Source organism: Metarhizium album, assembly GCF_000804445.1.
Source record: "Metarhizium album ARSEF 1941 chromosome Unknown scaffold_36, whole genome shotgun sequence".
Taxonomy (NCBI): domain Eukaryota; kingdom Fungi; phylum Ascomycota; class Sordariomycetes; order Hypocreales; family Clavicipitaceae; genus Metarhizium; species Metarhizium album.
This window is the reverse complement of record NW_024467610.1, coordinates 78,996-102,409: the sequence shown is the minus strand read 5'-3', so window position 1 is coordinate 102,409 and position 23,414 is coordinate 78,996. Positions and strand designations below refer to the sequence as shown.

The 23,414-nt window shown below is 54.5% G+C and overlaps 8 protein-coding genes across 8 annotated transcripts; 2 read left to right on the top strand and 6 right to left on the bottom strand.

Moving 5' to 3' along the window:
• Positions 1 to 3,351: 3,351 nt before the first annotated feature.
• On the top strand, positions 3,352 to 4,076 carry MAM_07790 (vacuolar ATP synthase 20 kDa proteolipid subunit; the record flags this gene model as incomplete). The annotated part of the gene is made up of 3 exons (XM_040826588.1): positions 3,352 to 3,539; positions 3,661 to 3,831; positions 3,911 to 4,076. The coding sequence occupies 3 exons, from the start codon at positions 3,352 to 3,354 to the stop codon at positions 4,074 to 4,076; spliced, it is 525 nt and encodes a 174-aa protein (XP_040675427.1).
• Positions 4,077 to 4,361: 285 nt separating this feature from the next.
• Positions 4,362 to 5,238, top strand: MAM_07789 (uncharacterized protein; the record flags this gene model as incomplete). The annotated part of the gene is made up of 2 exons (XM_040826587.1): positions 4,362 to 4,725; positions 4,799 to 5,238. The coding sequence occupies 2 exons, from the start codon at positions 4,362 to 4,364 to the stop codon at positions 5,236 to 5,238; spliced, it is 804 nt and encodes a 267-aa protein (XP_040675426.1).
• Positions 5,239 to 6,239: 1,001 nt separating this feature from the next.
• On the bottom strand, positions 6,240 to 7,623 carry MAM_07788 (uncharacterized protein; the record flags this gene model as incomplete). The annotated part of the gene is made up of 2 exons (XM_040826586.1): positions 6,240 to 7,031; positions 7,117 to 7,623. The coding sequence occupies 2 exons, from the start codon at positions 7,621 to 7,623 to the stop codon at positions 6,240 to 6,242; spliced, it is 1,299 nt and encodes a 432-aa protein (XP_040675425.1).
• A 1,709-nt stretch (positions 7,624 to 9,332) lies between these two features.
• On the bottom strand, positions 9,333 to 9,644 carry MAM_07787 (uncharacterized protein; the record flags this gene model as incomplete). The annotated part of the gene is made up of 1 exon (XM_040826585.1): positions 9,333 to 9,644. The coding sequence occupies one exon, from the start codon at positions 9,642 to 9,644 to the stop codon at positions 9,333 to 9,335; it is 312 nt and encodes a 103-aa protein (XP_040675424.1).
• Positions 9,645 to 10,481: 837 nt separating this feature from the next.
• MAM_07786 (uncharacterized protein) lies at positions 10,482 to 11,195 on the bottom strand (the record flags this gene model as incomplete). Its single annotated transcript, XM_040826584.1, has 1 exon — positions 10,482 to 11,195. One exon carries the CDS (start codon positions 11,193 to 11,195, stop codon positions 10,482 to 10,484), a length of 714 nt encoding a protein of 237 aa, XP_040675423.1.
• Positions 11,196 to 17,793: 6,598 nt separating this feature from the next.
• On the bottom strand, positions 17,794 to 18,516 carry MAM_07785 (Peptidoglycan-binding lysin domain protein; the record flags this gene model as incomplete). The annotated part of the gene is made up of 3 exons (XM_040826583.1): positions 17,794 to 17,878; positions 17,946 to 18,211; positions 18,292 to 18,516. 3 exons carry the CDS (start codon positions 18,514 to 18,516, stop codon positions 17,794 to 17,796), a joined length of 576 nt encoding a protein of 191 aa, XP_040675422.1.
• A 1,089-nt stretch (positions 18,517 to 19,605) lies between these two features.
• MAM_07784 (transferase family protein) lies at positions 19,606 to 19,983 on the bottom strand (the record flags this gene model as incomplete). Its single annotated transcript, XM_040826582.1, has 1 exon — positions 19,606 to 19,983. One exon carries the CDS (start codon positions 19,981 to 19,983, stop codon positions 19,606 to 19,608), a length of 378 nt encoding a protein of 125 aa, XP_040675421.1.
• A 1,022-nt stretch (positions 19,984 to 21,005) lies between these two features.
• Positions 21,006 to 21,506, bottom strand: MAM_07783 (uncharacterized protein; the record flags this gene model as incomplete). Its single annotated transcript, XM_040826581.1, has 2 exons — positions 21,006 to 21,269; positions 21,333 to 21,506. The coding sequence occupies 2 exons, from the start codon at positions 21,504 to 21,506 to the stop codon at positions 21,006 to 21,008; spliced, it is 438 nt and encodes a 145-aa protein (XP_040675420.1).
• Between the last annotated feature and the right edge of the window lie 1,908 nt (positions 21,507 to 23,414).

The following is a 23,414-nucleotide window of genomic DNA, read 5'->3' as shown; positions in this document are numbered from 1 at the left end:
AGATTTGCAGGGCTGAGCCAGCTACAACCGAAGCCCTGGTGAAGGCTTTCCACGTGGCCAACAGTTGGCCGGGAAATCCTAGTCTTTGGGGACCGACAAATGCGGCGTGCAAGTCATACATATAGCAAGCAAACTAACTACTCGGGATCCAAAGTCTTGTCTCGCAATCCTGTCACCACGCGGCATCGATTCAAAGTGCCATGGACGAGCAGCCAAAAGGTTTTCCACAGAAAAGTATGAACATGTGCCCTGTGGGACTCGCTGAGAATCGTCACCTCTTCTACGTTAAGTACTCGGCCAACACGACGTCGGGGCAGTCATGGAAGCCTCACTCCGTCTCTCGCCGGCTCACCCTCTCTCTCCATGTGTACAGTGCACGAGGACGCATCAAACAGCCTCATTTCGCGGCTCTCTGCGCTCCCACGGCAGGCAAGCTGTCGTTTCCGCCACGCTGTCACCCTGCCCTTTTGCCCTTCAGTCATTTGGTAAACTCTTTTGCTTAGCATCGTGTGGCGCAGCTCAAAGTGGCAGCTGGCGGGTTCGAGCCCGCCGCCGGCCGCCCTCTTGTAAGTTGTGACGGCCTGCCTGGTGCAGATAGCGCCTTGGTGCATCCATCATTTTGTCTGGTCAGTCAGGCTGCACACACAGTCTGCGTCGCTTGCTAAACGAGATGTTGCCGCACGAGACCATGCTCCATGACCAACCGTGTTTCGCCCGTCACTGTCACTGGGACGTCTCGCGGCCGGCTGAGTAAGACGCACTCAGCTATTTGTGCGGATCCCCGTCGACGAGCCTTGACAGCCGCGTCAGATTGCTGTGCCTGTTTGAACCTCGAGCATGACGAGCTGGGGCGGCTGCTGCCGTCAGCTCGCCCTCGACATGGCAGCGTTGCCGACACCACCCCATGTCAGATTATGTACGAATGTACCCATGGGCCGTGGCGATGGGCACGAATGCGTCCCGCCTGTCTGGTTCGTCAGCCGACAGGGCTGATGAGACTAGAACCGCCGCCAGGGACGCTGCCATGTTGAAATCTCGTAAAGATTGGGTGGGCGTCCGTCTTTTCTCACCCTCGTCGTTGCATCTCCCTCGGCGGACTTCCTGATCTAGGTCAAAAAGACTTTGGACAATCCCCCTTCCTTGCATCGACGTGGAGTCGAGCATGACCTTTTTCGCATCGCGGCGCCGTTTGGTGGTGAAGAGGGTCCGATGATTGTCACGCAGCGCATGTTATTTGTCCGTCCAAGTGTTTGTCGTTGCAAGAGGCCGCCCAAATCGGTGATGTCGTTTGTGCATGTGCTGTCTGCTCATTGGATGTTTCTCAAGAGTCAAGACGCCTGCAGATGTGGGTGGGTCAGCCGATGTGTGGACGGAAGGTCGACTTGAAGCCGGAGCATGGGGAAAAGCGCCGCAGCCGCCGGACTGTTGAAGGATATGTCGACAAAGTCGTGTGTGGTTGTGAAATTCACGTGGTGATTTGGAAGCAGTCTTGGTCGTGGCAGGTTGGGGAATGGATGCGATGCGAGGTGCGAATATGCAAATATGCAATATTCGCGCTCGAGGGAATCCTCCAAGTCGAGCCGGAAGCCGGAGAGGCACAAGACGCCTTGGACCATGTACCGGGCCATGCGGCTCCGTCTTCGAGGCCGAACCAGGCAGTCTCCAACACACAGTCGGTGGGCGGGTGCAAAGATGGCACACGGTGTGACCGGCACGGTACGAGATACCTGTAGACAGACTTTTGTTGGATGCGGTCGGCCCGTGGAATACGGCGGCCCAAGTACCTAGGTATTTAGCACGTTGTCCGAGACGGCGGAATAAATTCGCCTGAGCCAGCCAGTCGGTCGCCTGGTCACGCCGGCCGTTGAGATGTCTCGCAGCCGGAGGAACAGGCTCACCGCGCTCCCTTGCCCACACCGTTGTACGACCCGACACTGGCTTGCCATGTCTGATGAACAAATTGACAGCTTTGCAAAAGACGTTTATTGCACTTCTGCAGTTGAGTTGGCTTCTAGCTAAGCGGGCGAAGGACAGGACCAAGATACCTGGTACCTGCCTGGGAAGTACCAAGGTACCCCAAGGATCCTCCTTTTTGCCCCTCCCCCGCCTTTTTTACTTACTTATTCTCCCTGTTCAGATCTACGTATGTAACTTACTACGTCCCTTCATGGAGATGGAGGATCCCCGCAAACTAACGGTGCAGGTAGTACTATCGCCTGTACGGATATCAAATGTCATCTCCAGTAACTAGTCCTCCGTACAAGTGCCAAGCAACAAAGACAGACCAACGTACGGGCCCTCGGAGATCCGCGACGCCATCAACGGGCTTGGTCTCCGTCATCATTCTCCCCCCTCGCCGCCGCCTGCCTCGTCACCGCCATCATGACTTCATGCATCAACGCCCATCAAGAATCCCATTTTCCCAAATTACCCGTGTCTAAAAAAGAAGGGACCACGATGACGACAGGACTCGCCCCCCCCCTACCGCCGGTTTACCCAACGCGGAGAACCAGGTTCCCGGGCGCCGCTGCGTGTGAGCGGCGAATACGTCGTCATGTGCGGTGTCAGTGTGTGTTCCGTCCCGAGCGGGCCCGCTCTTTTTGTCCGCCTGCCCCGTGCTGAGTGGCCCTATCCCTTTATTCCCCTTTTTTCTTTTCCGCGCGTTTCGGTCTCGCGGTGGGTGAGTGATGTCATCGACCGCCGTGCCCGTTCATGTGCGACATGCGGTTGTCCGGACCTACGTCCGGATCAACGACTCGTTGGACATTGGCTGATTGCGTTTATTGCCTTCTTTTTTTATTTTTTGTCAAAGAGAGAAGCAGCCATGTTTAGGCTCTGGGATTGTTGCCAATTCGAAATTGCCCATCTGTGGAACGAATGCCCGGTCCAGCTGCTGGAAACCGGCGGCGGTCACCTTCCAGAATGAACAAGTTGATCGTGCCACAGGTGTTCTTGTGTATATACAAAAATCAACATCAGTGGTATTTATTGCGCAAAAATCGGTTCAATCCGCCACTGTGCCTTTGCCCATTTGTAATACCAGCAACAGCACGACGCGACAGGCGGGCAGGCTCAGACAGACGCAGGCAGAGACAAAGCCTACAGGGTAGGCTACTCAAGGGCCAGGTCCCCGCCCCAGCCAATCAAGCCGCCGCGCATCGGCCCGCCTCAGTCAGCATCGACATTCAACTTCGAAACAGCGACTCCATCCCATCGTCACCGCGGGCTGAGGGCAGCTCTCCCAGCTTCTGCTATTCTCCGGCCATCGCCTCTATCCGCCGAAAACCGCGGCCCGCCGACCAACATGTACGCCACATACGGCGCAACGTTGCTGCTCTTCGTCGTCGGAGCATGTACGTGAACCACGGAACGCGCGCTCCCGCCGGTGTGTGCCTCCTTTGCCGACCCCCAACCCCCCGTCTCGCCGGCGGCGGCGAGTCCTTCAACGTCGGCCGTTTTCTGGAGCCAGTCTCCCCGGCGGCATGGGCGAATCTCGGCATCTCGCTGTGCTTGGGTCTGTCGGTAGTCGGTGCGGCATGGTACGCGGCAGCCACATCCACATTCACATCCACATCCACCATCGTCTCGTCGTCGGCGAGGGGTCCCCGGCACGAGCTGACCATGTACTCTCTCCCCCTCTTTCTCTGCCCCCGTGTGTAGGGGCATTGCCGTTACCGGCTCGTCTATCCTCGGTGCGGCCGCGAGGGCGCCGCGCATCCGCACCAAGAACCTCATCTCCATCATCTTCTGCGAGGTCGTCGCCATCTACGGCGTCGTCGTGTCCATTGTGTTCTCGTCCAAGTTGCAAGAGACGAACAAGCGAACAAATACGTAAAACCTCGGCAATGTGCTCCTGCGGGCTGCTGCTGCTGCTGCTGCTGCTGTTGCTGTGGACTAACTCTTGCGGCAGATTTGTCAAGATGATGGTCGTTGAGATTTTCGGCTCGGTCTCGGGCTTGTTCGGTCTCATTATTGGCCTGCTTGTTTCGATCAGGGGAAAGGCCCTTCCTAGCCGAGCTTTCAGGCTCTGCAGTGTGGAGAAGCAAGATATTACAGAAATACAGAATGAAGTGTAGAGGGCATCTGTGGATAGCGCGGTATTTCCCGTTTTGTATTTTATAATAATTAAGTAATAAATTAACGTGTAAGATATTTAGGTTTAGTAAAACAAGTTTTATCTCATCTATCTGCAGATAGCTTTACAATCAGGCCACTAAATGCTGCCAGCGTAAGCGTTTCTTCATAGACTAGGAATAGTACGCGCTTCTATAGGAGTATTTTACCGAAGTTAAAAGCAGCAGAATATCTCTTCTCATACCACCTGGACAGTAATATCAACGAGACTTCGTGGCTCATACAAAATGCGCTTCCTCGTTTGTCTCGCTGCTGCGCTGCCTCTCGCGCTAGGCGCAGAGCTATCGACTGTCGTTCAAAACCTGCACCCAAGCAAGAGGGCGCCTCGAGCAGGGCAATCGACCTGCGATGGAGAACTGATATTGCACCTTGACTTCCGCAAGGACGCACCTGCCTTTGAACTATCCGCGAGGCTCCGTCGGGACAGCCCGATTCCACAGGAAACCACGTTTTGGTCTGGTCCCGGTGTTAGCATTACGTTGAACATGGGGCGGCCGGGGAAGCTCAAAGGAAAATTGAAACTCGTGTTAGTAAAACCGCAGCACCATAATGTGCCGGATAATCTACAGACAATGCAGATACCTGTTCAAAGTACGTTGATCTAGTGTTTTACCGCTTACCCAAGCAGCTTCTCTTCTTAAGCACTAACTGGATTTACGCCCAGGCATCTACATGACTTGCTCTGATGGGAATAATTTTTATCGCCTCAAGGTACTCGGACAAACCACTCTGAAGCCGGGAAAACTCGTCAGAAGCAGCCAAAACCGTTACTACGAGCTTGAGACGATAGACATAGCTAGAGTTCCCTTGGAGCAGAGTCGATGTACCGACGTACAGAGAGTAACTGGTACTCTTTCTATATCTGACAAATGGTGGGCCGGAACTTCAAACGAGGTCCATATCCGTGTTGGCAACCAAGACGTACTGGTAGCCAAGGGCTTCAGCCGCGATAACAAGCTTCCTTTTGAAGTGAAGGACTTGGATCGAACTACCTTGAAAGACCTCAGCCGCATTTTGGTTCTTCTCAGAGGAGACTCCGACGACGCAGCGCTAATTGAAGGTATTACGACTCCGTCTTTATCACTCTACTTGCTCTTACAATAAAAAAAGAAGCAAATCTAACTCTTGGTAAAATATAGCTGTAAAGATGGTGGCTACTTGTAGTGGCCGTGGTGTAGTTGGTTATGTGCGCAACGACAAATGGCTACATCGTGAAGGCGAATTGGCATTGAACTTGAATTGGCAGTTATTACCTTGACGGTCTCAACGCCTACCATGGACTTTAAAGTCGTAAAATGCTGGAAAATGAGGTTTCAACAACACTTGTATAGCTAGACTTTGCTTAGTTGGGTGTTAGCCTTGGTAGCTAGATTTCACATTTTTTGGCTGTAAAAGGTCTCAAATCTCTTTACAGATACTCTTGCAACGCCTAATGTAACGTCTCGTAGTACTCGTTTGTAGCTTTATTTATTTGCAACTTTTGCTCGTGTAGTATATCCTCCTCGGCCTCTCGCAGGGCGTTTACTAAAGGACGAGAACCCCTGGAAATTTGTGACTGCGTTGTATTCAAGGTTGTGAGCAAACATGCTTTGTCGGGCTAAAGTGCGCACATGCGTTGTCTCCTTGTCCTAGTCATGATTTGGCGAGGCCATCTTTGGCACGATTTTCAACTGTGTCGTTGTGTTTTCCGGGAAAAGCCTCGGCTGTAGCTCCCGCAGAAAAGAAGCAAGACCAAGCACAGCATTCCGGATTCGTCTGGGTCAGTATCGAAGAAAGACATGCGGTCATTGGGCCGACAAGCGGTGTTTCTTGGATGAAGAGAATTACTGTTTTGCTGCAGTGATTCCCTTACTTAATGGCCATGTTGTACCTCAGATTGTATTTACTCTGTACTACCACATGGACTGTTATTGGTCTTGGACACGGTGGCAATGTTCTAGTTACCGTTTACGTTTCTGTAGTTGGATGTCCGAACGTACCAGCCGACGTCGAGTTCCTTGCGTCAGAGGCATTTGGCCCCGGGGATCCAGAGCAGGGGTATCCATGGATAGGAGGCGACTTGTCCGCCTTTCCCAGCGGCCAGAACGCACTGCCGCCGTAGACATTTACAAGATGCAGCAGTGCTCATACATTTCCGCGTCAAACTCGTCTCCCTCCCCCGCCGTACCCGCCGTACTTGCTCGCGCACCGCCAATGTACGCCGGAAACCAAGGAATCTCACGGCTCAGTTTCTGGGGCGCCTCCCGCCAGTAGGGAGCGGAATGCAAGACGTGAACCATGGCGTACGAGCAACGATAGTCGTCCAGCAACTGACGCAGCCTGGATTTCAAATCAGAGCCCTGCTCGGCGGTACACCACGCAGCAATTGTGGACAGCGGAATGTGGTGCGCACTCAGGGGGAGCTGAGACTTGGACTCGTCCGCCAGCGTGGCCGCGTCGGCGCAAAACGTGGCCCGGTCGTCAGCAAGCCGCCGGTCGTCGAGTCCCCCTCTGGCGCGTGTGCGCAGGAAGGCGTTGAAGCTGAGGCCTATGGCGATGTGAAGCGACTGTGCTTCCACTTGGATAGCCTGCATAAAGGCGTCGTGCTCCGCCTTGTCCTCGACGGTCTGGTGATGCGTGGGATTGACGTCTCTGGCGCATCTTGGATACGCATCCCTGATCATGGCATATATCAGCTCGATTGACTTTATGTTTTCCCTGGGGCGCCGCAACAGTTGCGGTATCATCAAGTAGACACTGATGTCGAGGCAGTAGAAGTCATAGGGCCAAAGCGGCTTCTTGGTCCTGGATTTATGGCAGGGCCGGGGTGCTAGATGGCGCGGCTCTGCCGTCGAATCAAAGACGTTGAATATCCAGGGGTAGATTTGAATCCTGCTGTTGAATACGCTTGACCGAAGCTGCCGCGTTTCGTGTCAGTCGACGTGGGGAAAGGACCGCGGGAACTGGCCGAGAAACCTACGGCGACTGGTCCCGAAGACGTACCAATTGTATCGCGGCAAGCTTGAGCGCATCGTCAGAAAACTGACTTGGGTCTTGCGTGCCACTGTCCAGGACGACGGTGATGAGGTGCGCCAGCCCATCCATGTGGCCGCTCGCCTCACGGGCGCCGTCGACCACCCACATGTGGCAGAAGGAGAGTACAAACACGGCCAGCAGGGTGTCCGTCTGGTACCGGACTGCCGGCTCATCGAGGCTCTGACGAAGCGCGCCCAGAGCAGCGGTGTACTTCTGGAGAGGCCTGGTGTTCGACGACAGTTGCCGTGGCGAGGATGGCTTGGCCGGCGCCGCCAACAACCCGACGGTGCTGACCAGCGCGGCGAGAGATGCATCGAGCGCCGGGGAGTTGCCGATGCGCTGGACGGCCGACTTTCTCACAATGGCACTTAGATTATATCCCGGATGCTGGGCCTCGAAGAGATGGACCATGGAGGCGGCGAGCTTGCTCGAACCGTTGCTAGGCGGGCTTGCAACGCTCGCCACGCCGGCCATGCCCGGACGAGCCGTGTTCTGTTTTCTTACGACGGACAGCGAGGCCGACTGGTCTTTGAATCTGAACCGTTGCTGGCCAACTCCGTGGCAGGGGAGATTCTTGCGCGCGCACAAAGAACACTTGGGGCGCGAGCAGTCGCACTAGTGATCAATGTACGATGGAACGAGGCGGTTAGCCTTGTGCTCAGGTGGCAACAAGGAAAGAGGCAAAAACAAGTGGTGCTGCTGTACCTTTTTCTTCCATTTTCGACAGTTATCACAGCCACGATACGGGCTCATGACTAAAGGTTAAGCCAGACCTGGCGAGGCGGCGGCCTGGCTTTTCAAAGATGAGTCGATGGCCAAGGGATAGATGCGTTTCCAAAGTGTGCCAGTGTGCCCGCTTCGCTTCCAAGGGACTGACAACGGCGACGTCGATGAGCTGCGGTGGCGGCACGTCTCGAGGTCTTGAGTCTTGACTCTTGACGAAGCCGGCGGAAGTTGGAGAGAGGCAAGAGGAAATTTGATTGGCCCGGAGAAGTTGTGTCACGAGTTACCCTTCCACTCCGTACATTTGAAGAATCAGAATTATTAATGGAGGCAGGCCACATGACGGAAGGACGTCTCTCGCATCGAAAATTCGTCCATCTACAGCGGCCTACCATCCGACGAGCAACGACCTGCGTTGACTGCAGCCCAGCCAACCACCATGGCAACATTGAGCACAGAAAGAGCGTACGGACGGGGAAATACGACCTCTGCAGAGAATAGGTTAGACACGAGTAGGGTTCAATACCGTCTGGCAGAGGCGGAGGGCCCTTGGCTGTCGTAACCGTGGCGGCCGAAGCCATCACGGCCCAATTGTGTGTCATCGCTCACCTCGAGCCGGGTGGGCAGCAAACCCCAAGTCTGCATCGCCATCCGTCTCTGCCACCGCATGTTTCCATCCAGAATGATGCCAAGCGCTGCCCCGTACTTTATCGGCCATAGCCATAGCCTCCGCGGACCGCCACCACGTGGTTTTCCCCTCAACCAAAGGAACGGACACGCGGAGCCAAACGCCATCGGTCCCTAGTGCAAAACTCTCCACGTCGCCGCCATGGACGGAGCTGGGGGCAGCCGCGTCTCGTCTCGTCTCGTCTCGTCTCGTCTCGTCTCGTCTCGTCTCGTCTCGTCTCGTTCCCGGTTCTGGCGTCGAGGAAAGGCCTGCCTCGAGCGATAGATGCAGTCCAGCAAACGCAGCCACGGAAGCGGTCCTAGGCGTAACACCCTGACTCTGGACCTTTCTGATATTCGCCCCTGGGGGTGAGGATGGCCGTTGGGATTAGCCAGGCCCTTCGGAATGCGGTAGATCTAACCCCGGGGGGCGAAACTCCACCATGTAAGTTTAACCGTAAATGACAGCTGAACTGCGGAAAACCCAATGCTGTTTGCAAAGCGCGTTTCCGCGTAAAACCTCGTACAAGAGGCGCGCCACTTTTCGCGGCTTGATTAAACCACATAGGCTCGTAGCCGACCCTGAATCCTCCTTCACACAGGCCACTCTCAAGAGGTTTCTCCAGCCCATCCAGAAACGATTTTGTTATCGTTGCCTTGAAAAGTGCATCCCGGACGCATGCGTCTCAGGTAAAGCTATCAGATGCACCTTCAAACCATCGTCTCCCTCGTCATATCCCATCGCTCGCTTCGCCTGTACCGTGGCAAGAAGAATGGCGATAATATACGAGTCCTCACATGCTTTCCTCGGCTGCACCAGTCGCTTCTGATCTCTTATTGCAGTTCTTTGCCAGCTGCACCATGTATTTCTTATTGCAGTTCACCGCTCCGGCCCATGCCATGCGGTCTCGCGAATAGGCGATTTTCTCAAACTGAATGTCCGCCAGGTGTGCCCGCCGTGGTGAGCTGGTTCCAAATATGCCGCCAGTCTTAATAGTCGCTGCCATCTTGTTGCCCAACAAGAGTCCGGGCTTGTTTTGCCAGAGCTGTGCCGATCGATTATGAAATGTGCGTAGCTTGGAATGAGCGTGACGAATACCATCCATATTGTTAGCATCCTGACCGTATAATATGTATCCAACGATCCACCCAAGGCAGGGAATAACTATTACACGTACGGTATCCATTGCATGCCGTTTTGCTGGAGTATTTGCTTGAGAAACTCTGCCTCCGCACCCGAACCCGTCTCTCCCGACGATTTCATCCACCGGGTGTTGTTTCCATCGTCTCAGGGCGCCGCATGCGCTTTGGATTGCTCTACCTTCTCGATATCGCAAGGGTCGGCGCGTTTCGTCTTCGTTCTTTTTTGTTTCCACAACTGCCGCTTGAAGCGCCTTGAAAATGTCTTCCGTCCGGAAATGGCACCGTGTCAGAGTCCTCACCCAGGCGACGTCGTTTGGCGTCTGAGGGGCTTGCCGCATTATGCGTTTGGATGGCGTTGTATGATGGGAACAGTCGCAGTTTGGCCGTTTTTGCTGCGAACCAAGGCCAATGTATAATGGAAACAATGACAATTTGACAAAACACTGCGAAAGAGGGTCATTGGAGCCTAGCTTGCTCTCCAAGAGACGAACGTGATTCCATCCATCACCTTCAAGTACGGTTTTTGCAGGCCGCACCCCCGGCCATGGCTACATGCAAATATATGAGACTGCTGAAACTTGCCTGCACAGAGGCGTTTTCTCAGGCTATTTGCCGAGACTTTGCGAGGTGAGCATGCACTTTTCCGTTTCCATTGTAGCGGTCGGGGCAGAGACAGATTGTACCACAGGCAAAATATATTGATGCTCATGTAACGATGCTGTTTATTCTGTACCGTCATGTGGAAGCAGGAGACGTGTGCAACCGCGAAGACGTTGAATCCCCTAAACCATCCTTGCCACTCACTCGTGCCAGCTCAAAGATGTGTGGCGGGACCAATTAATCGCAGAGACGTTCTTGTAGCAGTCTGCTTCCCGAACGAACTCGTGGACTGGGATCCCCCACGCCGGGCGAGATGGATCAAAGGGAACGCACTGCGGTAGCAGATGGATAGGAGCACATTCTTCGGGGATATTGCCATGGACCATGTCGGGGTTGTTGAACTGCTTCAGAATAACCATCTTCTTGCCGTGGTAATACTTGATAGGCTCGTTGCACATTGCCAGCCGACTCAAGTTGAGAAAGGCGTAGGGGTGACGGCCCTGGGAAATAGAAAGACCACGCTGACCATCACCGACGTCTAATCTGACGCTGGAAACATTATTGTTGCCCTCGTCCAAGTGGAGGCTGAGGCCATACTGGATGCTGGAGGTTCCGCCGCCAGAGAAGATCTGGGCATTGCTGGACCGAAACTCATTCTTGGTTGCATTGTGGTAGAAGACACGCGGGTTGAAGCCGTTGCCAATTCCAAGGAGATTGTGAGTTGGGCCAATGTGAATGCTGCTAAGTAGCTTTCCGTGAGGCGACTTTGCGAGCGGGCGGGACGAGTCGGTGACGTTGACGACCAGGTGGAAGCCGCGGGAAGTTGATTTCTTTGGATACTTGTGGGAGCGGGAGTCGACCACGGAAGAAGTGGCCGCAAGAATAGTAAGGACGATGGCAGCAGTAAACATCATCTTGTCGTCTCGAAGTCTATTATTTGGCCTCCTTTCTTCTGGGATATTTCAAGAGCGAAGCAAAATGACGGCTATGTCTTGGCGGGCTGGATGACAATAAGCTGTTGATATTGCTTTTGAAGCGGATGCAGATGATGATGATTGCAAAGAAGTGAAGATGGTACGGAAGCGAGGATTTTGTTTGGCAAAGTATGTCCGTCCGTCGGTGGGAGTTGCCATGATGGAAGAAATCATCAGCTTTGGCCATTGGTCGTCGACTTCCTTCGGTAGTCGCATTCGCCTCGGCCGTCCTTCCCAAGTTGCAACAAAAGGCATCGGCAAACATGGCAGGCGTCCTCGGAGTTGGAGGCAGCGAATTCCTTCTTGCCCAAAATTGGAATGATGAATGCAAACAGGAAATGGAGCATCTGGCATCGAGGAGCATCGAGGAGCATCGAGTCCGGGATTGCAACATCGTGGTCATTCGCTGGCGGCCAGCCATGTCTGCACATCAAATAGACAGGTCATTCATGGCCCTCTTTGTTCGCGTCTACAATCGTCAGCTTCATGCCGCACAACAAAAGTGATACTCGTGATGCAGCTTGCTGGCAACGATATCCAGTCCGCCCTTTGCCTCCGAGACGTGATGGTCGGAGAGGCCTGGCGTACCCGAAAACGTGTGGTCTTGGACAAAAGTACTTGTCCACAATGTTTGAAAGACATGGTCTCCTCTTCATCAGTCAGAGCGACCTGCAGCATGGAAGAGAATACAATACAGCTTGATCCCATTGGATCTGGGCCGTTTAGAAGACGTGCCAGGACCATGGCCGTTAAAGCTCTACTACTGCGGGTGATTAGTTCTCATTACCTAGCAGCAGCGAAACCATTATTGTACAAGAGGCAATTCATGGACTTTTCAAATTCACAAAAACAACCGATGCCTCTAGTACCGTCACTTCCAACAGTGTGCATTTGAACCCCTCGCAGGGTCAGTATAGCCTCGGCGTTGCCGTGTGCACACTCCAACCGAATTACTACCGCACGCCCTTGGCCCTATCAAGATGCATATTCCGCAATTTGAGCATCCGTAGTGGACAAAATATGCCGTCGCTGGAATGGCAGGCCTCCCTTTGGTGTAAGTACCGCCGCAAGCCAGGAGTCAGGTCAGGAGCCAAATCACACGTAGCACGCACATTAGCCATCAAGACACGTAACCACCACACGGTACTCCGTACTCCGCACTCTATTGTTTACTCTCGACATTCAAATTCTCGTAGGGTCCTCACCCAATATTGTCTGGTATATAAAACCCCGTCGCCGATGGCTCGCCTGATCGAGGGTCCATCGCCACAGCCATTGCCCTGACGCAACCACGTGGGGTTGCATTTTTCCGCCGAGCGGCCTATCGCGGGAGCCTTGTCTGCAAGCTTCCCTTTTCGCAACGGCCAGCAACAACAGCTCAACGCGGCTTCGCTGTGTGAGTTTGCTTGCGCTCACGGTCCCCTTACGATCCCCTCACGGATTCCTCACGGACTTTCAACAGGTAAGCGCGGGTGGGTAGTGGTGCAACCTTGATGAGATAAAGTTTAGGCGTCGAGCTGCAGCACTGACTAACCCTGGGAACGACGGGGAAAGGGCAGCAGGAGCAACTAAGTACTGCGAGCCGACACTGGAGAAGGAGCCTATACTTCATCACTGGTCGACGGGGAGACCGTGTGACATGTGCGTGCGCAGAGCAAGGATCTCGATTCCCAATCTCCAGGCCAGTCCGTCAACACGGGACGGAAGCATCTCTTCCTTTGGGTGGGGGAAACCGTACCAATGTCCCTATTGTTGCAAACAAAGGGGACCCGGCGGACCAAACCGTCCTAATCGCAGGAACGCGGCTGTCCGGAAGGGCTGTCGACCCCGTGTTGAAGAGTTGCAGAAACCCCTCAAGCCAAGTCGAAAGAAACAATTCCGGCATCAGCCAGGCGGGAGGAAGGGTGTCAAGCAAGGGGCTCACTTGCCGACTAGCCAATAGGTTTGCCAGGCCCCCGATCAGGTCGTGGAGGCGGCACTTGTGGCGCTCTAGTGTGGTTGGTAGTAGCTGGGAGTTGTTTGAGCGTCTGGTGGCACGAAGCCAGTTGATCGATCATTGGGTGTCCACAGCTTCGCCGAAGCTTCGTCTGAATTCAGCTGGACTATCGACAGGTCGCGGCTCGTTCGCCGTGGCCGCAACGCACAAGACAGACAGCAGCTTGAAGTACGAGCCTAGGTAGGTATTTTAGCGGAGTCGAGAAAGCAGACGGGGAGGCTGGGATAGTCGTCAGTCCTGACTCCACAGACAGCGCGAGACACGCGGCGCAGGGGAAAACATGCCGAAAAGTCGGAGCATCCAGCACCAATGGTGGTTCGATATAAGACTGATGCCGCCTCAGCCCTACACGTATGCGTACTCAAGTACCTTGGGTGGTGGACTCGATCGGGGAGCGCTCCCACGCAGGCTGGCACTTGAACAGACGATGGGTGCAAAGACGTGCTAGTCATCATGTCTTAGTCATCATTTTCTCCTTCGGATGACAAGTTGACAAACAAAACGTCGTTCGCCTTCCAGTCAGACTCACTCCCCTCACGTTTCTCCATCGAGCAATCCAGTGCAGCAGTCAACGCTCGCATCATGCGCTCCACGTCACGAGTTTGTAACGCCATGCCGCCCAAAACCGTCGAGCCCCGTTCATACTATCGAAATCTAAACCCTGATTCCCGTGCCGTCAGGACGGAACGTGCACTGTGGACTATGCCACCCTGCAAACAAAGTTCAGTTCTTATATATTCCTTGTCCCTTTATAGCACTCTGACCACCTTGAACCTTGAGGAAAAAAGGTTTCCATGGACGGATGGTGCTTGCCGCCCAGCCTCTCTTCAATGTCACTCTCCTCGAGTCGGGCTTCGTGTAACACCGTGCTCTGCAGAACGCTTGTCTCGGAGCACGATTGTCGGCAAAGACGTTCTCAGTCACACCGTGTGTTTGGCCGCTGGAGCATTGTCCCCGTACGAGCCGGGCATGAATGGTCGCAGGGTTGGCAGCTTAGCAGACGGATAGACACAATGACTCGACAACACTGTCACTCACGTACGTGATAACATGGTCACAGAAAAAACCAGAGCGCCCACAATCCGGCTCAAGGTGTCCGTCTTTGGGCTGTCACCGGGCGCGGGCATTACAACGGACGTGCGTACAACCAAGGGCTGGGACAGCCCATGAGCTTGGCAAGGTGTAGTCGTCCAAGCGGGCAAGCACTCAAGCAGGGAGGGAGGTACAGAGTATACACTACTCCGTACGTGACACCGGATGAAATCATGACGAGATCGGCCAAAAACAAAATACATAGCCACGAGACCACGCTGCCTTTGAGCTTTCCTCCCACGCTGCCACCCAAAAGACCACTGCGACGGCACGCTGTGACCCCTACTCACATATGTATGTGCGGACATGCATATCCATCGGCCACATGCGTGCCTATCGATCGAGCTAGTAGTCCGTATCCGCCGCGGTAGTAGTTTTACTTTGGCACTGCTCCGTCGCTTTTCGACTAAAAGGTCGATGCCGTGAGGGTCCACGTTGCATCCCACGCCAGACATCGGATCGGCGGCGGGCGACCAAGCAAGCATTGAAGAGGGGCTGCTGAGCGGATGAGGAAATTCGAGCGCGGTCGTGTGTCGTGACCCGTCATGGCCAAGGTTCTATTTATTGTTCACGGATGATTGGCACTGACATGGCTGTTGAACGTTGAACCCCCCTTGTTCTGCAGAGCATCGTGTTCAAGTATTATAAGAGACCTTTGATCCCGGAGCGGACTCTGTTTTCTTCACCTTCTCCTTTTGATACTTCTGTGGCAAAAGAAAACAAACAAGGGTGGCCACAAAAAGAGATCATCGTGTCCCGTCGCTCGCACAGGCTGGACTTTTGGATACCAAATCAACCTTGACAGCAGACAAGACGAGACAGAAGGCGCACCCACAATGAACGACCAGACGACTTCCTACCGGCGGATCTCCTCGTCGGCATGCTCCGCGGCATCGAATTCGTCGTGGGCCTCCAGCGACGAGTCGTCCTCGTGCCCGCCGTCCTCTCCGCTGCTGACAACGTCTCATCGGTGCGCCGCAAGGTTCTTCATGCATCAGCGACCACGGAAGCCAAGTGTAGTGTCAACTTGGAGCCGCAGCTGCGAGGGCATGGACAATGAGAAGATGCGTGAGCTATGGCGCTGCATGTTGGACCTGCAGCAGAAGTACGGGTGCTACAACTCGACGAGGATAGACCTGGCAGTGAAAGCGGGCGAGGCGGGAATTGATCTGATGCGTAAGTAGCCGCCTGGCAGTGTTGTCGTTCTTGTTCTCTTGTTTTCCCTGAATGAGTGCAGTGCGTGCAGCCGATGTCGAGACACGATCAAGTGATTCACGTCTCGCCCGGACTCTGGACTCTGGAGACTGATGGTCTGGTGCCGGCCCGGCATGTCAGGCCACCAGACGACACTAGTTGCCTTGGCAGCAGCGGGCAGCAGTGCACGCATCGTGCATGCATCCCCCTCGTCCCTTGTGTGCACGCTCGCTTTGATGCATGGCATAATGTGGGGCCCGCCGTCAAACCCCCCAGTCTGTCAAGTATCATAAGCAACAAACAACCCTGAACCATCAAGCACCAGCTAACACTCCTCCCTCGGCGCAGCCAACCCTTTCATCATCGATACCCTCAACGACTCTCTCGTTCACCTTCCCGATGCCGGGCGGGAAATTCTGGACCGCTGCCTGCGAAACGCGAGCCACAAAGAGCCGCACGCCAAAGCCAAGTCACTCGCGAAGCTCTGGCGTCGGACTTGAGTCACAGTTTCCCGGGGTCCATCAGACCTCATGGGACTACTCGTCGCCGATGATGGTTAATCACTAGTTGGCTTCTGCTTGATTTTTACTTTTACTTTTATTTTATTCTTTGACGTGGCATAAGCTACTGGTTAGCTAGGCTGGCCAAATAATTTGCCACGCGTCCATGCTCGGGGTTGGCCGAGGAAGAGAAGGCTGGTCCGAATTCCAAAGACCACGGAGAACCAAAACCATGGTCACTTTGGTGTTTACTTTGGTCCATCCGTTGAATGAAATGGATGTTGTTTTTAAGGAGCACTGCGATACCCCCTTGGAACTGAGAATGCGTCACTAGGTACCTGACTATTATACTTGAACAAAAAACATCAGTTTGGACTTTGACGAGCCTGACGACGCACCATTAACTGGACGGATGTCGCGTGCGATTATTGACAAGGACCTATCAATTTATGAAGCACCTGTTTGATCATGAAGTGCTCCTGCAGTAGCTGAATGGGCTGCTCAGTGTAGACACGGACCCAACCCAATGCTCTCTTCTCCCTTCAACATCCGGATTGGCTTCATGGCCGAAGGATGAGGTAAGAAAAGCTGCTAGTAGTACTGAAAATTCGAAGACTTTTATTCCCTCTTCCCAACCCTCTGCCAGCTTTGCCAAGAGAAGAAGAAAGTGGCGTGAAACGCAGCTGGCCAGTCGGAAGCGGCCCCAGCAACGGCATCCTTCAACTTCCAGAGAAATCGCCACTAGCTGCTGGTCTTTTTGCCCTTGCAAAATATGCTTGCTGTGATGTGACTTGGTTGTGAAGCGTGTTGGTGGTATGAACAGAGCTTTCACGCCCTTTGACATACCTCGGTTGACATTGCGTGTTCAGAGTGAACAACTTTCAACGCAGGCAGTAGTGGATGCCGTCGTTGATATAAATATGTGAGTAGACTTGACGGGAGTTGAGAATCATATCGCGGCTACGGAAGAACCGGGTAGTTATGCGAAGAGCTGACTCCGAGAAGGATTGTACGGTTTGATGAGAAGGACTGCGGGTCAACATTATCCGTGGATTACCTAGGGCACTTACAGCCCGATTACGCCTCACGTCGAGGGACGATGCTGCTGATTTGACACGTACAAGGAGGCCCCATTCCGACGACGGCCAACAGCTGGTGATTTGATGACGACGACTTTCCAAAACCCAGATGCAGCACACGCTTGCCCTTGTAAAGGGCCGGTTGTGCAAACTTGTCGATATCTTGACTTCTCATAAGCCGGTATCCTACAATGTAATTCATCTTGAGGTCACTTTGTGATTAATATAAAACAGGATGAGAAACCTTTATTTCGTCTGAGCTGGCCTAATCAACCACGCTGCCTGAGGCAACCTGCACCTGTTTGTCGACAAAAGACGCCACTGGGCTCGTCTCCATAACCATGAAGTGCAGCCGGACCACTTTCTAGGACAGCCTCGCCTCTCTCAGTCTGGTGGCTAAGTTGAACTTGTCTGACCGGGCATGCGGTGGCCACCGGCGCCACGACGAAATTCGTACCGCGGCATACCCATGGCCACCGGTGGCAAGACGGGCTTCAGTGTGCTTCTCCCCCGCGGCGTCTTCGTGGTCCGGTGCGCTCAAGGACGAGAGAGAAACTCTAACAGAGCAGTCCTGGTCCGCAGATGATCCTTTGACGCAACCCGAAGGGATTCGGACCCTGGACACAGTAAAAATAATCCAGCTTGAGCGCTGTGCATTCTATAAATCAAATCACGCATCAGTACACTGCATCTATAACGGAAGGTGAGCACACGGATAGGCAGGGCCTCAGACCATTCCCCAAAGCAGGATTCCACCGATAACTGCAGTTCGACATGTGAGCAACGGGCTGTATGTACTATGCAGTAGCAGGATCAAGGGGAAGCTCACAAGTCGGCCAGCGTGAACGTGTGGCTGTGCTTCCGGACGATTTTCACACATGTGTCTCCAGACACCACCCGATAGTACTTTTGGCATTCTTCCTCCGTGTCTGGCTCCATGGGCGATGGAGGAGCTGGCGACCGCTTGTCGAAGGAGGAGTCGATCACAGCGGTGCTCCTCTCAGTCCTCGACGAGCGAGGCAGGACGTTGCTCACCCCGACGCAGTATGAGACGCCGACCTCGATGCCGCTGCAGTCGGATTGGACGCTGGGGTTCTACGGCAAGGAGGATGAGTCTGGTTAGCCATGGTGCCCGGCACCGGTGTCTCCGAGAGGGATGGATGGACGGAGCTCACCCAGGCGACGAAGTCGTCGTGCGAAATACCCCAGGCGGCTTCGAATTGTCGGCACGTCTGCGAAGAGTCCGCGGCTGCGTCGTAGTATGCGCAATCCGACGCAGTGCCGGGCGCGAATGGACCCTCGTGCAGCCGACGTCCATCATGCCTAGGGACCTTGGGTGTAGATGCCGCGGCGGCGGACCATATGATGGAACCAAACGCGAGACAGGATGGCAAATGCATGGTTTTGGCGGCAATGTCAAGAGGCGGCTGCGTAGGGGGCCAGTTCTCGAGAGCTCAGACACACAGTCCTTGATGATCCGTCGGATTGTGGTGTAGGTGAGCACCTCTTTATACCACGTCTCGGAAGACGCAGAGGCGAGGTGTACGAACCGTGCGGGCGATGCATTTCGGGACGTGGAATGCACGCCCAAGGCGCCCTCTCAGCTCATCATCGAAGGGGCTGCGTCGACGAGACGCGAGTCTGTTGCTGCGACCCGCGCGAGATGCAGCCATGCGATGGCACATGGCGCCCGGCCGTCTGGGGATGAGTCTGGGGATGGGACTGTTCCTGATCCCAGGTTGAAACGTCAACGGCCATTTCGACGCCGACGGGCGGCGAGCAAGCTGGCCCGTCTCCAATTCCCGCTGCCCACTGCCACGTATAGTCATCCTTCGCTATGGGCCTCGGATATCTCGAGTCTGGCAAAAAACAAGGGCCTTGTTCACGCTCTTCACGAGTTCCTGGCCCGTCCTTGCTCAACCATCCAGGGTGCCATTGTATGCCGCGCCGGCCATGGGACAGCTCCTCGATCGGGCCATAGCTTGCGCCTTTGGTGTCCGGCATTGCCGTCGTTGCTCCCAGCGGTTGCTCTCATCAATCCCCACACTCTGCTCGTTTTCGTGTATTTGCATTTCTCTTCCATCCTGTCCGCATCAGGCATACATACCGAGAGACTGCCGGTGTGAGTCGACGGCAGGGGCGACGAGAAATACGGGCGGCCATCAGGAGGCAGCTCGAGGACGGACCCTCATCTTGGCAACGGAAGCCTTGTTCACGGCCTTCTTTGGCAATCATGACTCCGAGGCCGTCGAGGCAGCAATGGTTTTTCATTTCGACGGCGATGATACAGCCCCCTTGCAACGCAGTTGACCTGGCCGACCAAGAAGCCGCCCGGGGAGGCATCATCTCGCCGCTGAGAGCTAATTTTTCTCCGCAGGAAGACCTGCCTGAGGCTTCCCAGCACCGAGAACGAGACGTCCCTTGGTTGCAGGGCGAGTAGATGCCAATTTTGGCATGTTCTGCGAGGCTTTCAGTAGGATTCGCGTTGGCTAAACCACCTGTCGGCGCCGAGACACGGCGCAACTCCCGGGTGAGGTTTCGATAGACGTGCGCGCTCCGCCGAGATGTCCGCTTGCGCTGCGAGGTCTGGCCTCTTCGAAATAGCTTGCTGTGGCGCGAGTGATGCCGACGGCGCCTGTCTCCCGCTGCCTCTCCTTGAAGTAGCTTGGCTGGACGTCCACGTACGTGCGCCCCAGCCTATGATCCTGGAGGAATTCACCCATGGGGGCGCTGATCCATTGCCCGTCTGCCCAGCGAGCGGCGCTGCAGTGCCACGGAGTCGTGGTCGTGGACTCCGTCTTGGTGTTGAGGGTGCCGACCGCGGACTCATGGACGGATCGAGAGGCGCAAGTGATTTGGGTAGGCATTTTTGACAGCCCGAGCAAAGGCTTGTCGAGAATCCTCAGCAAACTGTCAATAGGCGCGGCAATGTAGCAGCTCTCCTCACATGGCCTCGGATCCAACATCTGCTTGGCGAGATGCTTGCAATCCCTCCTGAAGCCATTCGCGGTTCTATCCCGGCCCCTAGGGAAGACGTGTTTCAAGTCCGACTCCAAGAATCTCTTGTACCCAAATGTCACAAAGCCGTTCTGCAACGTTCCGCGACGGTCCCTGTCCAAGCAGGTCGATCCAGCTTTGCGGACAAGACTTGAACAAGGCGCGGCTTCTTGCCATGTACGTCATCCTCGCGGATCAGCCTGATACCAACTTCAAGTCTGACCATGGCAGTTTGCCTTTCTGGCGGCTCATTGTTGTGCAGAGGCTCGAGGGGAACGACGGCCGGACTTTGTCTGCTCTGCCATGATTCACTCGGAGACGGAGTTTGACGGCTGTGTCGGCATCAGCACTGCTCTACTTTGGGATATTAAGTCGCGTTGAGTGAGTGACTGAAAGTTTGGACGTTTGAACCGCATCTGTTCTGCGAAAACCTTCCCCAGCCACATCAATTAAGAACACGGATCAAATTTCTTCCCTTTATGTCTGGACAGTCATTGCGCAGTGGCCTTTGCGCGCACAGAAGGTCACGACGAGTTGGAAGGCGTGTCTAAGGGAGTACCGTGCACCGAGTGTCAGAGGAAAGGATCGTGTCCTCTTACTGACAACAACTGGTGTTTATTACACTATGAGAGACAGTGATCGAGATCTGAAGTCCAGGGGCCAAACATGTCTTGCGCGCGCGCACCGAAACGGGTGAAAACATTCTGCACCACATGGGACAGGAGGCAAAGACGAACAACACTGCGCACTGAGGCTGGTTTCGCAGCCTGTATACAATGACGTGGTCTCCCCCTGGGGGCTCCGAATCATTCAAGATATTTGACATGAAAGGCAGTTCCGTCCATGGCAGTGCGTGGCGTTGCCATCCGATCCGCCGCACATTGCGGCTCACCTAGGAGGAGCCGGTGAGCCCGCCTAGGCCGGGGATGCCGGACAGAAGGTCGCCCATGTTGTTTGCGCCCAAAAAGTCTCCCAGATTGGGGACCGAGCCGTTGGTGGCCTGGCCGAGGTAGTCGTTTGCGGCGTCGATTCCGAGGCCAGAACCAATCATGCCGATGGCCGCAACGACGGCCTTGATGATGCCGGGGGCGAGGCCACGGCCCATCAGACTCAGGAGCTTGGCGATAAGGGGGATACCGCCGATGATCCGCTTGCTCTGCGGCATGTGTCAGGCTGGATTCCTCCATGGACGGGGGTTTGCGTCTGGTGTTGGGCTTACCTGCGGGAGAGCTCTTCCGGAGAGGCTCTGAAGCACGTTCTCGATATCAGCGACGTCAGCATCGCTGGTGTCACGGCCTACAACGACACTGTCCTCGTTGACGATGGATCTTTTGTAAGGGGCCGCGGAGGCGATACCGGCCAGAGTGACGACGACGACGGTGACGAACTTCATTTTGACAGGATGAAGGCTTTGTGGTAGACAAACGGTCCGGGGGAGATGGCTTCTCAAGTAAAAGACGGTGCCAAGTCTCTGTGAGCGTCTTGAATGGCGTGGCCTGGTCGGTAGTGACTGTAGTTTGCGAGGAGGCAAGAGAGCGTCTTTCGTCGTTTGGGTCCAAGGGATCATAGGCAAGTACTTATACGAATGGCTGGCGTTTAGACTGGCGCGACGCGGCCTGCACCTGCTTCGGGACATGATGAATAGAGATAAAGCACGTTCATCCTTTGCAGCGATCGACGCCGTACCGGGTGGCCAAGACTCCTCAAGCCTGTCCGGTAATCTGGGGTTGGCAGATGCTGGGGGGGGGGACGCGGTAGCCGGACTGGTTAGTTTTGTGTTGGGCCAATTTAACCAAGCGCTGATTGCCAACTTGCCTGGAGAAGGGGTTCCTGAACTATTATCTTGGACGGAAAAGCAGCGGGATGGTATCTAAACTCGAGCAACTGCAGACTTGGCGCCGGGTCCCTCCCTGATCATGGGTGTTGATCATGGCTTGTCTCCCACGACGCCTTCAGTATTGCGAGCAACACATGCCGCAGGACGGACACTACAGCCTATACATTCCGTAGGGGTCTTATGTCTTGTAAGTAGAACGTTTGATTGTCATGTTAAGTTTCGGACAAGGGATTGACATGTACAACCAAGACCTTGAGTTGCGGAACGGCCAGACGCTCGGTTCCACGCTCGAGGGCGACAACTGTGTCAAAAAATTGCCGCGGTATACTACCCCCCCGTAGGCAGCATGTAGTTGGTCTGGAAGGTTCACCTGACTGATAGCCAAAACCCCTGACTCTTGCCATACGTAATAAACTATTTTAAAATGTTAGTAGGCGATTACAGGGGAGAAATAACTCTGAGAGTGCTAACCCTGATTTAGCAAGGGATTCGCTACATCGTTATAATGCTTGATTCCCGTAAGCTGCAAGACTCCCTGCCTTGTCAACTCGCGGCTAACCATCAGGGCTTGTATCGTGCATTGTCAAATTGATGCGTGCTTCCGAGGGTCTGAACCTCGGCCATCGTCGGGTTTGGTTCATATCCAACCTGTCGACAACGCTATTGGCAGCTCCACGTGGCAGCGATCGTCAGTGCCCTTGTCCCCAAGGTGATCATGGGACCGTGTGGCGGCCAAGGAAACTTCGTATCTTGGTGCCAGGTTCCAGTCGGCGTTCCAAGACAGCGTGAGATGAGATGAAGAGAGACATGCGGATGACAGGGCGCCACGTATCGTCCTCTGCAGGACCCTGAAGATCATGAGCATGAGCCCTGGTTCGCTTAGTACCTGTCGATCTCGGGCGTGCGGTGGGAGGCTAAACGTGCTTGATCACAAGAGCTAGCTACTCGTGTATCGCGCGCAAAATAATAACATCTTGCAGTAGAATAATAGGTATGGGCTTATCAACAAGCAGGTATATCATAGGGGTGCTATATAGGCTTATATGTCAGTTCTCACGGTATGATATGCGGCGGCAATATACTGCGGTATGAAGCATATACTTATCCCAGAACGTAGCCGCTCTCATATTTTCTGCATCTTTTGACCCCTCCCTGTTCTACGATGTTGCGGATTCCGGTCACAGACGGCATATTCGACTTGGGCGGCGATTATTTTCTTTCCACATGGTTCGCAAACTTCCCTGCATCAAGCAAATCGACCGCGCGTCGATCAACTCGCCGTCACCTGCCAATTTCTTATACGTTAAAGTCTCAAGGTTCCGGCGTAGCCTCCCGTTTTGGAAGATGAACCACGGCTATATCTGCACATCGCCGTTGAGCCGTGCACACTTCTTTGCATCGTTTAATGAATCTGTTGCAGCCTTCTCGAGCCCACGTGAGTCGTTGACCCCGTGAGCCTCCTCT